We start from the raw sequence: 13,030 nt of genomic DNA, 5'->3' as shown, positions 1-13,030 counted from the left end.
CGCAAGCGCTTCCAACATACGTACCCTATGTTAAGAAAAATACGCCCTCAATGTTGCACGTGTTGGAATCGCAGTATTTGGCGATGTATGATGAATGTCTGATTCTGCTCTTGTTTTGCGTGATGTCGGCAGTGTTTTGTGTTCTGCTTGTATCGATTGGGATTGGTTTGTGCAGGAAATGTGTCAGATGGTCACTGGAGATTTTTTCATCGTTAGCTTTCGATTTGGCCGTGATGTTTCGTCCAGCAACGTTGTTGCGTGGATTGTAGCATTGGCCTAGACTGTGTGATGGTTTATTCCTGGACGTCGAGTGTGGCGTTCGGTTGCAAGGCCTTCGAACATATCGGATGCACGTGTTGGAATCGCAGTATTTGGCGATGTATGATGAATGTCTGATTCTGCTCTTGTTTTGCGTGATGTCGGCAGTGTTTTGTGTTCTGCTTGTATCGATTGGGATTGGTTTGTGCAGGAAATGTGTCAGATGGTCACTGGAGATTTTTTCATCGTTAGCTTTCGATTTGGCCGTGATGTTTCGTCCAGCAACGTTGTTGCGTGGATTGTAGCATTGGCCTAGACTGTGTGATGGTTTATTCCTGGACGTCGAGTGTGGCGTTCGGTTGCAAGGCCTTCGAACATATCGGATGCACGTGTTGGAATCGCAGTATTTGGCGATGTATGATGAATGTCTGATTCTGCTCTTGTTTTGCGTGATGTCGGCAGTGTTTTGTGTTCTGCTTGTATCGATTGGGATTGGTTTGTGCAGGAAATGTGTCAGATGGTCACTGGAGATTTTTTCATCGTTAGCTTTCGATTTGGCCGTGATGTTTCGTCCAGCAACGTTGTTGCGTGGATTGTAGCATTGGCCTAGACTGTGTGATGGTTTATTCCTGGACGTCGAGTGTGGCGTTCGGTTGCAAGGCCTTCGAACATATCGGATGCACGTGTTGGAATCGCAGTATTTGGCGATGTATGATGAATGTCTGATTCTGCTCTTGTTTTGCGTGATGTCGGCAGTGTTTTGTGTTCTGCTTGTATCGATTGGGATTGGTTTGTGCAGGAAATGTGTCAGATGGTCACTGGAGATTTTTTCATCGTTAGCTTTCGATTTGGCCGTGATGTTTCGTCCAGCAACGTTGTTGCGTGGATTGTAGCATTGGCCTAGACTGTGTGATGGTTTATTCCTGGACGTCGAGTGTGGCGTTCGGTTGCAAGGCCTTCGAACATATCGGATGCACGTGTTGGAATCGCAGTATTTGGCGATGTATGATGAATGTCTGATTCTGCTCTTGTTTTGCGTGATGTCGGCAGTGTTTTGTGTTCTGCTTGTATCGATTGGGATTGGTTTGTGCAGGAAATGTGTCAGATGGTCACTGGAGATTTTTTCATCGTTAGCTTTCGATTTGGCCGTGATGTTTCGTCCAGCAACGTTGTTGCGTGGATTGTAGCATTGGCCTAGACTGTGTGATGGTTTATTCCTGGACGTCGAGTGTGGCGTTCGGTTGCAAGGCCTTCGAACATATCGGATGCACGTGTTGGAATCGCAGTATTTGGCGATGTATGATGAATGTCTGATTCTGCTCTTGTTTTGCGTGATGTCGGCAGTGTTTTGTGTTCTGCTTGTATCGATTGGGATTGGTTTGTGCAGGAAATGTGTCAGATGGTCACTGGAGATTTTTTCATCGTTAGCTTTCGATTTGGCCGTGATGTTTCGTCCAGCAACGTTGTTGCGTGGATTGTAGCATTGGCCTAGACTGTGTGATGGTTTATTCCTGGACGTCGAGTGTGGCGTTCGGTTGCAAGGCCTTCGAACATATCGGATGCACGTGTTGGAATCGCAGTATTTGGCGATGTATGATGAATGTCTGATTCTGCTCTTGTTTTGCGTGATGTCGGCAGTGTTTTGTGTTCTGCTTGTATCGATTGGGATTGGTTTGTGCAGGAAATGTGTCAGATGGTCACTGGAGATTTTTTCATCGTTAGCTTTCGATTTGGCCGTGATGTTTCGTCCAGCAACGTTGTTGCGTGGATTGTAGCATTGGCCTAGACTGTGTGATGGTTTATTCCTGGACGTCGAGTGTGGCGTTCGGTTGCAAGGCCTTCGAACATATCGGATGCACGTGTTGGAATCGCAGTATTTGGCGATGTATGATGAATGTCTGATTCTGCTCTTGTTTTGCGTGATGTCGGCAGTGTTTTGTGTTCTGCTTGTATCGATTGGGATTGGTTTGTGCAGGAAATGTGTTAGATGGTCACTGGAGATTTTTTCATCGTTAGCTTTTGATTTGGCCGATTCCATGCGTTTTGTTTTTCTGTATTCCATTTCTTGTTTTCAGGTATGGTTTGATATGCGATGTTTGGTTCAGTCTGATATACGACACTTGTCCGTTTGCTTGCATGTTTCTGTTGTGGTTTATCGTCACCGCATCATGGTTGTACACTTTTCTTTACGCAAAGCCGTTGAGAATCCTAATCGGTGATGTTTTGTGAGAATTGGCGTGAATTGAAAAAGCTCTTCAACGAATTAGAAGCTGTTATTCCCGGAGAAGATGATCTGTGATTCTCTCTACTAGATATTGAATTTTTTGAATTCGTTTTTCAGGAGCGAATGCGAAAATTTGAGGCGGAGGAAACGGAACGCGTGAATCAAGCCATTAACGAGCTAGCTCGCGTCGAACATAACCATGAAGAGGCTCAGCGCTGCTTGGTACGCACTTTGGCAGTTTTATTTTGTGTATTGTCTTCCTTTATTATTCATGCTTCTCATTGACTGGTCACTGTGTGCCTCCGAATGTCATGTTTTGTCATTTGATTGGTGATTGGATGAGCTTACTGGTATCTGTTTTTTAAGCAAACGTAAACGAATGTAACACAATGGTTCAGGAATTTTGCACGTCCGAGTAGGCAGAGTCAAGTTTGTTACGGCCGAATAATGAAATTTACTGCTGTGCGACTGGTAGGCGGAATCCCGCACCGAAACCGCTTTGCCACTCGCAGTTAGGCACGATGTTGCGGCCACAAAGCCTATCCCGCACGCGATTAGCCAGAAGATCGGGCCGTTTGTCAGTCCAGCATAAAGGCGAGGTCTGATGGGCTGAAGTTGTGGACTCGACCGCCAATCGTCCAGTATCCACCGAATGCCACTGCCGCATCCAGAAAGCGGTGGAATTTTCATAATGTTGTCACCGGGTGTTTTCGAACCCAAATTCGGACGTTAAGACACGTTGTGCAACTTTGGTGGTTCTCTGGACGAGGGGAGGCTCTGAGCGAAAGCCAAACCGAGGCATTACCGTTATTACAGCGACTATTAGCCCTATTTTTGCTTCTTTGTAAGTTTAGAAATTAGCCACAGAAGCGATATTTCGAATATGTACCCAGGGCAAGCAAACCGTTTATCTGTATATATTCTGTGTATTGCAATCTCTCGGTTGCAAAATAAGCATTCCGAAGGAGTCAACCGATGAATTATGGACTGGATAAATGCCCTGTTCGTTGGATCCTTCCAAGAATGCTTTGTGGTTGAAGCTTTCCTACCGTTTCGCTGCGTCCGTTAAATGATTTCATATCAGGTGAAGCGGCAATCGATTTGCTACTCCCGGGTCGATCATATTGCGTTCCGTAGATGGTTTTCAGATTCAGCTTCAAACATTAGAACACGTGGTTCAGTTTGCTCATACATACATCTTATTAGAGTCCAAGGACTTGCCCTAACAATTTCCCAGATTCATACGACACGCGTGTCACTGCACCTTACCTTTGTTGAATTCAATAGCCATTTCACACTGTTCCGATTTCTCTTTGCGGACAGGTTTTTTGCTATCTGAATAGAGTAGCAGGTGTCACATCGATGTCTGCTCGTGCACCTGTGTGCCAAAAAATCGGCCTACTCAAAAGCCAGGTCTGTCTGAGCATTAGTGATTTGAAGGTAGTTTGAAGACTGTCAACCGCAGCAACGCATATTTTGATGATCGATAGAGTGGGATACTATTATCTCGTTATAGTTATATTGACGATCGAGCCCGACTCCATGTTAATTGACCATCAGACTCAAATGAATTCATTTTCTACATGAAGTGGCCTTAAAAAACGACACGTTGTGTTCAGAAGGCGGAAAGAAATTCATTTTGGAAAAATGCTGTGAAAATCGTCCAGTGAATCGCGAACTGGAGTTGGGATATTTTTGACAGGTAATCATACTGTCCGTGACGAGTCCATTCAAGATATGGCTCATCAACTCTCTGCGACATTCATTATCGTATGGATAATCCTATCGTTTTTGCGAGTGATGCACGGTATTGTATGGTATAAACTAGAGGCGATCGCCCTTAATTCTACTTCGCCTGTATTCACTGCCACCTAAGAAGCAATGGAGATAGGCTACTGTACACGGATTCAGTAGTTTCTACCAACGCAGACGCTTGCAAAACCGATTGAGAAGTTACGTACAATGTGGCATGCTAATTGGGGAAGGGGGCTTTTTTCCCCGATCGACAACTGCTATCTGACAGCTAAATAATATTGTATCGAGGCAACGGATGCATCTGCACTCCAGTTCGTTTGGACTAAGCTGAAAGCCTTTTATCTCTGTGTTCCCTATTTTCATGATTCTGAAGGTCTAGAGAATACGCCGTTCTCTGGTAACTGTTTGATTATATGGTACTTGGAAAATACTGTTTGGTACTATAATTCTCCATATATATGGTTGTGTTTTTCTAATAACAACAGAGGGAGACGCGTTCTGAAATAACTTCGCTGAAAAGACGTGTGGAAAATGCCAAGTCAGTCATCTCGCAGATGGAGAGTGTCAGAAATGAACTGTTGAATGCAGTAAGTTATTTTGTCACTAGTGTCTGTCCGCTGATAAGTCGATCACTCTCAGTAAGTCGGAGGTTGCTCCTACCCAGAGTGGTATCTCTACCACTTTTCCCGACACGTTTTCCCGCCATTTCCCAGCGTCCTTTCATTTGCAACTTGTATATGGTGTTGAGTGCCTTGTGTCTTTCTTTAGATTAAAAAAGTGGCTTTTCTGCGGGAGGAATCCCCATCATTCCCTTTCATGTTCACTTCAGGAGGCTCATGTCGACCAGTTGTGCACCAGCAGCGAGTTGAAAGATACACGCGAGCAACTGCAACATCTCTCCGAAGTTCGGAAGGCTACTGAACAATCTTTGCTAACACTGGAGTAAGTTTATTTGGAAAGAATCCAGTGAGTCTCAAACCAAAGGGACATTGAAGCCAGCTAAGCCCTGTGCATTTTACGTGTTACCCCAATACATGTAGATCCATCTATAAAGGAAGATGTCTCAGAGGGAAGCGCTTTTTCCCTTACTATTCTCCATTCCTCAAAAAAATTGACGTGGAAGAGAGTTATCTTATCTGCCACGGAAGCTGATGTCGTCAAGCTTTAAACTCCAATCCAATGCTTATTTGAGTATAACCGAACCTAAAATCGTGTGTGTCACAGTAACCCATGTGCGGCCTTTTCAGTCACTGCATTTAAAAACAAACTCTGAAAGCCCTGATTCAAATCCTGTCACTTGAAATCGTAGGATTCTGGTAGCAGGCTCAGCTCTTTAACAGGTAGTGTGGGCGTAATTGACGTGTCAGCTGTCTGATGGAAAATAACTGAAACCCTCCAGAGATCCCCCACTTTCCTTGGGGCCCAGTGTCCGAGCAATTACGAGGATCCTTGGTAGGGACTTGGTCAACTGTCCTGGAGTATCTCCCTTTTACTGCACAAAACGCACTTGATGATGGTGATTTATTGGGCGAAACGCATTAGCCGCTTATAGTAGGCTCACTCAAGTTTATTTGGTTCCTCCGTAAAAGTGGCACACATTCGTGGTGATTTGGCTATGAGCTTCCATCACTCTCCACATTGCAAAAACCATCATTCGGATTCACCTCATCCCAAATACCCTGAACGTTGTACAGATGCTCAGTTGGTGGGGTTCTACCTAATTCGATCACTTCCCTTTAGGTTTTACCTTCTTATTTGCATCTAAGTTAAACTCCTGAGCTTCGAACGTGTTGGTTAATCTAGCGAGGACATCAGACATCTGAAGCAGAGGTCCTTGAACATTTGAACGATCGACCGGATTTGTCGCCCGGGTCAAATATTTTCATTCGGTCAAACTGACTTGAGAATTCGCGTACGTTTCACGTACTAGCCTCTGCATAGGTTGAATCTTGTTGGTATTTTGAAGCACTGACATTACTTGTAAATAGTCGTTCAAATTATCATGGTATCGGTGACTCGGAGAAATAGGCAATTTCACCCACAGGCACCCTGCTACTTACACATTGGTTTAGTCCAAAAGGTCCACTCCTCGTGCTTCTCCTGAAACATGTTATCCGATTGCAAAGCAGTGATTCCTGAACATAGTCCATGGCCAAAATTGTGTTTTATATGATTTCGAAGGAATTAAATATCCTGTTTTCCACTGGTATGGAAGCAGTTTCTTATTTCTAAAATATGTTGACTCATTCGCTCACTTGGCGATTTCCTTCAGGAATTTATATTGAATCTTAGAGCTGTTCTTCAATTGAGAACAATATCATAACGATCATAAGCTGCCTGGTTTCAAGATCCAGGTTTAACTGGACGTCACTTCTCATTTTCAATCGAGCTCAATAGGAACTGCCTGAGGTGGCTCCGGAGTGTTTTAGTAAATGAGAAGCAAGCCAGATCCATTTGGCATATCCCAGGACTGGGACAGAAACTTATTGGGTCTGCACTACCAAATCGGATTGTGATAAGGTACATAGCTGAAGTCAAAACATTTTTATCGAGTAGATCTTGAGACGGGACGCGTGAGACAGCAAATAGATCCATGACTGAACAGAAGACTCTGGATGTCAAGATGTTTAAGGTGACAATTAATTCGTTCTGCCACATCCCTTTGCACACAGGACAATTATTTCCCATCGCCCGTTATGTACCTAATTCGGTTCTAAAGAACTTGCTGCCTGACGATGTTTTGGACTGTCTTTATGCTGCTTGCTACTTGGTATGTGCTTCATAGATGAAAGCCAGAAGCTATGTTCTGACTGACATGTCAGTGAATCTTTAACTACCGACATGTTTTAGCGACGCCAGAGATTAATAACACCGTTTCCATCGACACCTTCGTACTCCATGTAATCGCACTCGTCAGAAGACGAATTTTGTAGTAGGTTTGCCCGCCCAGGCCACAGCTGTTATTGAGACACAGGTAATGGCGAACGAGTTCATGCCTCAGTGCGTGGAATATGTGAGCTGCCAAATTTGACAGACTCCGACACAAACCACCCGACGCATTCCTGCGAACAAGCAGTCTTTGGAGAGCCTTTGTCGCACTGAATACCTTATCATACAAATCACTAATCAAAAGCCGCGGTGTAGCAACAGGCACAACTCAACCTTACTCAGATTTTACGGTGACACAAACACAACCAGATGAGTAAATACCTGAATTCATATTTGGATTAGGCATGAAAGCGGTCTTGTGAGGTTTGATCTTTTCTGCTATCTACGTCAACTTCTGGTTTTTTGTGGATGTGCTTCCCGTCGGTAAGGTTTTGACAACACCGTCGGAAACGATGTTCTTGTTCGAAGATGGAGAGAAAATAACTTCTCTATGACTAGCCGACAGTTTCAGCTACATCCCCGATCTTATTTCGTTCACCTAATACCTTTCGTTTGGCGCAGGCCAAGACACGGCGAGCGTTTAATCGTCTGGTGTACATTATTTGTTTAAGATTATAGACCACAATGGGGTGACTCTGCTGATGTTTCCTGTGCGGAACTGCTTGTCTGTCAGGAAAGTAATCTTGGTTGTCTCAGTGAAGCGTAACAAATTTCCAGAAAATAAATCTACCTCTGACCTCAACCGTTCCAAGTTTTGATACGTAGTTCAAACAAAAAGATGCCGTACAGCGATCTGATCCCAAGTATCTAGACAAAGTAGGTTCCTGAAGAGAGGTGCGTCTACCTTGAACGAAAGATCTCTCAACCAATTCTTGAAGTTCAGCAGTTAGTGGACTACCACCACCGTAACAGGCTACGTAATAAGTGGAGCAGTTGGGGCTGTCCAGGATTTAGCACTCGGTTAATAAAATCCAAAAGATGGAAAAATCGTTCATAATGTCGAATATTACAACTGGCCATGTTGAACTTGTTGCTGACGATGGGCATAAACGTTCACTATCGTTATTCTGAATCGCCTGCGTGGCGCAGTATAAAAGTTCGAGACACTAGCTTTCGCATTCCCCCCAATGTTTACTCTTGTCTTCACGATCATCTACCGAGTTTTCGTAACCGATCACCCAAAAATAACATTAATTATTTTAAACACAAACTCTACAGAAGAAGCGCTGGAAGAGCAAACAAACCGAGCTTAACTTATTCATTACCTGTTAGGGGATTATCAGATCTTCGTTTCTCCTCCGGTTTTATTTGTGCCATTTCACGATCAAAACATACGAATTGGTGGCGTTCTCTCGGGTGTGCTTATCAGTTTGCAGCTCAGAATCAGCAGAATGTAGTTTTTTCACTTATTCACAACATTGTCACCGGACATGCTAACCGGTTTCATTTTCGTCATAACTGCTGCAAGTGAGAAAATTGCAATGTTGCAACAAAACTCCTCACAACGCCAGCAACTGGACGTCCTTAGGAAAGATCGCGACAGCAAATTCGAATCAGCCCGCAAAATGTAAGTCTTTTCATTGCTATTTTTCCCATTAACTCATTCTATTCTGTATTCATATCATTCACAAAGATTCTATGCCGTACATTTTGCTCCTAATTTCCGCCAAAAGCGAAATATTTGCAACACAAAAACTGGTTCATCCATTTTATGCCGCCACTTTGTGTTACCTAATCATTGTGTCATGCATTCTCTGTCAATGGTAGACGCAGTCGACATCTCGAGGCCTTAGAACAGGTCTTTGGAACCAATTCCGTTCCTACAATTATCTCAGAAGTTGATATCGCAGTCGCACTTGATCGCTCGAAGGGACGTGCCCAACAGACCACCACCATTCAAGACAGACTACGTCATTCCTTCTTGACCCGATTGTCATCACTGGAGCAGAGTACACGGGAGGCAAGAAAACGCCTTGCCAAATATGAACAAGAGAAGTCTGTGCTGGAGACGAAGACAAAGTTCACTCGGTAAGGTTCATTTTCTGTCATCGAACTGGAGGTTGCCTCTTACTCTCACTTATATGTTGTGCGTTTGTTAAATTTCCTCATTGTTCACAGCTCCGAACTCGCTCTAACGAACGTTCCTGTGGAGATACCAAACTTCTTGAACCAACCACCCAAGACTGTATCCTATGGTTTCTTTGCATTCATCAGTTCCTTGCTGATTTCTCTGTTAATTCGATTGACTGCTGGACTGCTTCAGTTATCCGGTCGTCTACCTATCGTCCTGTGCTTCAGTCCTTCACTGACCTGCTTCGTTTAGTTTTGCCGTCCGTCTTCTAAGGACTAATGTTTCAGCTAACCACTCTGATGGAAATGTCATAGGGATGAACCCAGTACGCCAACCTTGGTTGAGTAAAAATTTTGAGAGTTCGCGAAATGCATTCATTTGCAAACTGATTTGGTCTCAACTGGAAACTCAGCTGGATATATCGTTTATTATATTCTTCAACCGGATGTGCTTCACGAAGGCGTCCTTAGTTGAGTTTCCCATTAAAACCGAATCATTTGCAGACCAGTCTGCTTTGCTAATTGTGTTAAGTTTGGGTCCCATTGAAACCAAAGGTTGGCGGAAACTCGGTGATTGGACCTAGACTCCCAGTAAGGGTGGAATCCATCGTAAGTTTTCAGCAGCCCTGTGAGTAGTGTCTTCCAGTGACGTTGTTTCGGTCCTAGTGAATAGTTAGACTGAAATATGCTTTATGAGTCCGCTGGTGGATTTACCAACGCAGTACTCTTCCCCGATGGCTTGTCTTGTGGATGCTTCCTCATGGGGAGGGGTTGGCTAGTGAGATCCTATCTCCGTCTTCTTCACCAACACCATCTTTCGTTTATTCGGGGATGAATGTTTCGCATGTCCATGAGTGGCATCAGGCCAGCACAGTGAACTTGCGTGATTGTCCTCAAAACATGTCACTCAAGTAATTGCGAACAGAAGATCCCTCTGCTACGAAACTAAACTCGAATCAGACCCACTAAGTGATGTAATGTATCATGGTGTATTCCTATGCAGTGGTCAATTACAGCATCAGTGAGTGTTTGGTTATCATGTGTTGCTTTATTTTGCACCTCAGGCTCACTGCATTGAGGATGTCGTCCATCCTATAGTACTGTGCTCGTATCCTGGGCTAAACTAAGGCTCAGGTCAAGTTAGGTGTGCTCAAGAAGTCCACTGATTTACAGGATCGTGCTTAGGACATCAGCCGTCCGAACTGACAGTTTACCAGAATGTGTATCCGTTGTGATCTCTCTTAGGTAGTTAATCAACTATTTCTTTTAAACGGCTCCTCCTGGGTTTTCTTCCTTAATGGCAAATCACCTTATGTTGCCAGGAACTTCTACTCGATGAAAGTGTTTTCTATTTGGGAGAACTGCGCAGTCACAGGTGGTGGGGAGCAGGAAGAGCAGTTGTGTAGGCACTCTGTCTTGCCTCGCTGTTTTGTCTTGGTGGCCAAACGCCCACAGAAAAGCATATTAAAGGCTGGATGACTTTGAGGCTTGGAAGCGGATATGACAGTTATAACTCTTTGGAACCCCGCCCAAACATAAAAATCGTGGAGGTTACTGTTAGGCAGGACACGTGTCTAGGACACCATTTGTAAGATAAACCCCATGCATCTGACACTGCCTCAGTCACGATATTTCGGGACTGCATCTATGTGTCTGGTTTGGACGCTTTCTCTCTCCTATGGCGGACATTGCCGCCACCATGTGACTGCATAGCCAGGGATGCACGGTGGAACAAACAACTGAGCATTAAGAGAAACAGCTTGATACAGCAGCCTCCTGAAGAGATGATATCTCGGGAAAAGTGATTTTGGTCCCCTTTTGAGAGTATTCTGTTTTAGTGAGGGTCAAAATGAACTCTCGCTCACTGGAAACGCAACTGCTGACTCCCCGAAACAGTGGCTCTAACCAGATGGTTGCCAATAGTCTATTACTTGTGATGTTTTCGGGAAAGTAATCGACTACTATTGCTGAGTTAGGTCGTCTTCCGTTTTTGCATTGTGTGTGTTATTTTTGTGACCATAATATCGCTTATTTCAGGTGATTAGACAGTGTCAGCCGAATCTCTGATCTATCCATCGGACAGCATAGATCGTTGCTATGCACTTCGCATTTAGACCGCGCACCGTGTTCTTTTATCAAGCCTAATCACATTTGTATCATTCGAAATCACATTAGTTACGGTCCACCATTCGCTTCTCACCAGATCGCAACTACAAGGAAAGCAAAAACAAGCAGATCAAATGGCAGAACGCATCCTCAGCGCAGCGGGTTCCGCTGATTTGGAACAGTGCCTGTCGAGGTTACAACAGAGACGGAAACTTCTAGAAGAGTAAGTTATTCGTATACCTGGCCTCCGGTTAGGTTCTAAATGGTGTCAACGTAAGTAGTATCAACCTAATTACAGATATCACCAGAGTGCAAATTATTTATAACTCTTCCTCATTTCCAGAGAATGTGCGAATGAACAGGGAAGTCTCTATCTATGGTGTAAATTTCGGGATCGTTTGGCACGTTCGGATCCGGACTGTCCCGTCTGCCATCGGCAGTTGTCAGACCGTTCAGAGCAGGACGAACTTCTGACCGAGGTAAACTGCCCCATGCTCTTCATTTGCTGTAACGTACGGTGATGGCATTTCAGCGCATTTCCTGTTCTCCGCGTAAAGTGTTATGAGTCAAATTTGTCCTTCCCTTTTCGTGTTTCAGATGAACCAACGCATCGAATCAATGCCCGGCGAATTTGAGCGAAAAAAAGTTGAGCTTGCTCAGCTGGTGACGCAACATGAGACGTTGCTGGAGCTCCGACCGATCTACTCAGAAGTGAGTTTTACCCGAATGTATTTAATATGATCATACACTGTGCTTATGATGACCCTGGATTTGGTTCATTCCGAGTGATCCACGGGCTCATGGACAGATTGGTCTAGAAACCTGATTATTTCCCAACAGTTGTGATTGTGACAACCACCGGCCCATCGCTACGCCCCACTACGTTCTCTAACAACGCACTACTGATGTCACCTCGATTGATTATGAAACGCTTGCAAACAAATCGCTCAGCTCAGTGAACAAACCAATGACAATCAGAACTGAATTTCAGGTTCGCCACTGGTGGCAACAGACAGAGCTTAGGCTACTATGCATCTGAATGCCGTTAACAGGAGTTCATAGAATAATACAGTTATTCACTTATACAGTACCTGTTAGTTTGTCCTAGCTGGGCAGAAAATGCCCCTAAAGACCAAGTTGTTTGATTTCGATTTGCTCACTGAGCGTCATTTTGTGCGGTGCGACTGAACAAAAGAACTTGAGTTATTTGAGCTCCTGTTCAGCCATTGGCGACCGGGCAACAGTTCGCCTCTTGTGCTTCAGCGTGTTTGCGTGAAAAAATATCACATCATGACGATTCCACCAAGTTTTGTGGCTTAACTTACACCATCTCAGGGCGAAAGTAAAAAAAGATGACTTCAATGTGTCTCACCTGGTTCATTTTTGCTTTCTTTACCTCGCCTAAAAAGCTTGAACACTTACGCAAAACAGATATCCCTGCTTTGGAGGCACAACTGAATACAGAGCTGGAAAGCCTACAGACTGCTAGGGACAACAGCGAACAGGTTGGTTAACCATTTCTGATCTTTTTATTTAGACATTTGTGGTCTATCGGTTTATACTCATGCATAAAATGCACTGACTGATTCTAATCCAACGATATACATTGTACGTGAGTCATTATATTATATGTTATCATATATATATATATATATATATATATATATATATATATTATCGGTATTGCGTCTGTGTTGTATCAGTATTCCATCTTTTGAGTATAAACCG

The 13,030-nt window shown here is 44.0% G+C and overlaps 2 protein-coding genes across 2 annotated transcripts in view; one reads left to right on the top strand and one right to left on the bottom strand.

The window, feature by feature from the left end:
* Positions 1–13,030, top strand: part of T265_00786 (hypothetical protein) — a gene marked incomplete at both ends in the record, with an annotated part of 42,278 nt that overhangs the window by 14,508 nt on the left and 14,740 nt on the right. The window contains 9 exons of the mRNA XM_009164658.1: positions 2,600–2,704; positions 4,723–4,824; positions 5,067–5,179; positions 8,595–8,693; positions 8,894–9,154; positions 11,400–11,525; positions 11,646–11,781; positions 11,900–12,013; positions 12,712–12,807. Coding sequence (XP_009162922.1) covers positions 2,600–2,704; positions 4,723–4,824; positions 5,067–5,179; positions 8,595–8,693; positions 8,894–9,154; positions 11,400–11,525; positions 11,646–11,781; positions 11,900–12,013; positions 12,712–12,807 — 1,152 coding nt within the window. The remainder of the gene's footprint in view (positions 1–2,599; positions 2,705–4,722; positions 4,825–5,066; positions 5,180–8,594; positions 8,694–8,893; positions 9,155–11,399; positions 11,526–11,645; positions 11,782–11,899; positions 12,014–12,711; positions 12,808–13,030) is intronic.
* T265_00785 (hypothetical protein) lies at positions 26–2,320 on the bottom strand (the record flags this gene model as incomplete). Its single annotated transcript, XM_009164657.1, has 1 exon — positions 26–2,320. The coding sequence occupies one exon, from the start codon at positions 2,318–2,320 to the stop codon at positions 26–28; it is 2,295 nt and encodes a 764-aa protein (XP_009162921.1).

Source organism: Opisthorchis viverrini (genome assembly GCF_000715545.1).
Source record: "Opisthorchis viverrini unplaced genomic scaffold opera_v5_8, whole genome shotgun sequence".
NCBI classification, from domain to species: Eukaryota; Metazoa; Platyhelminthes; class Trematoda; order Opisthorchiida; family Opisthorchiidae; genus Opisthorchis; species Opisthorchis viverrini.
The sequence above is the reverse complement of the archived record's forward strand: the minus strand, read 5'-3'. Positions and strand labels throughout refer to the sequence as shown.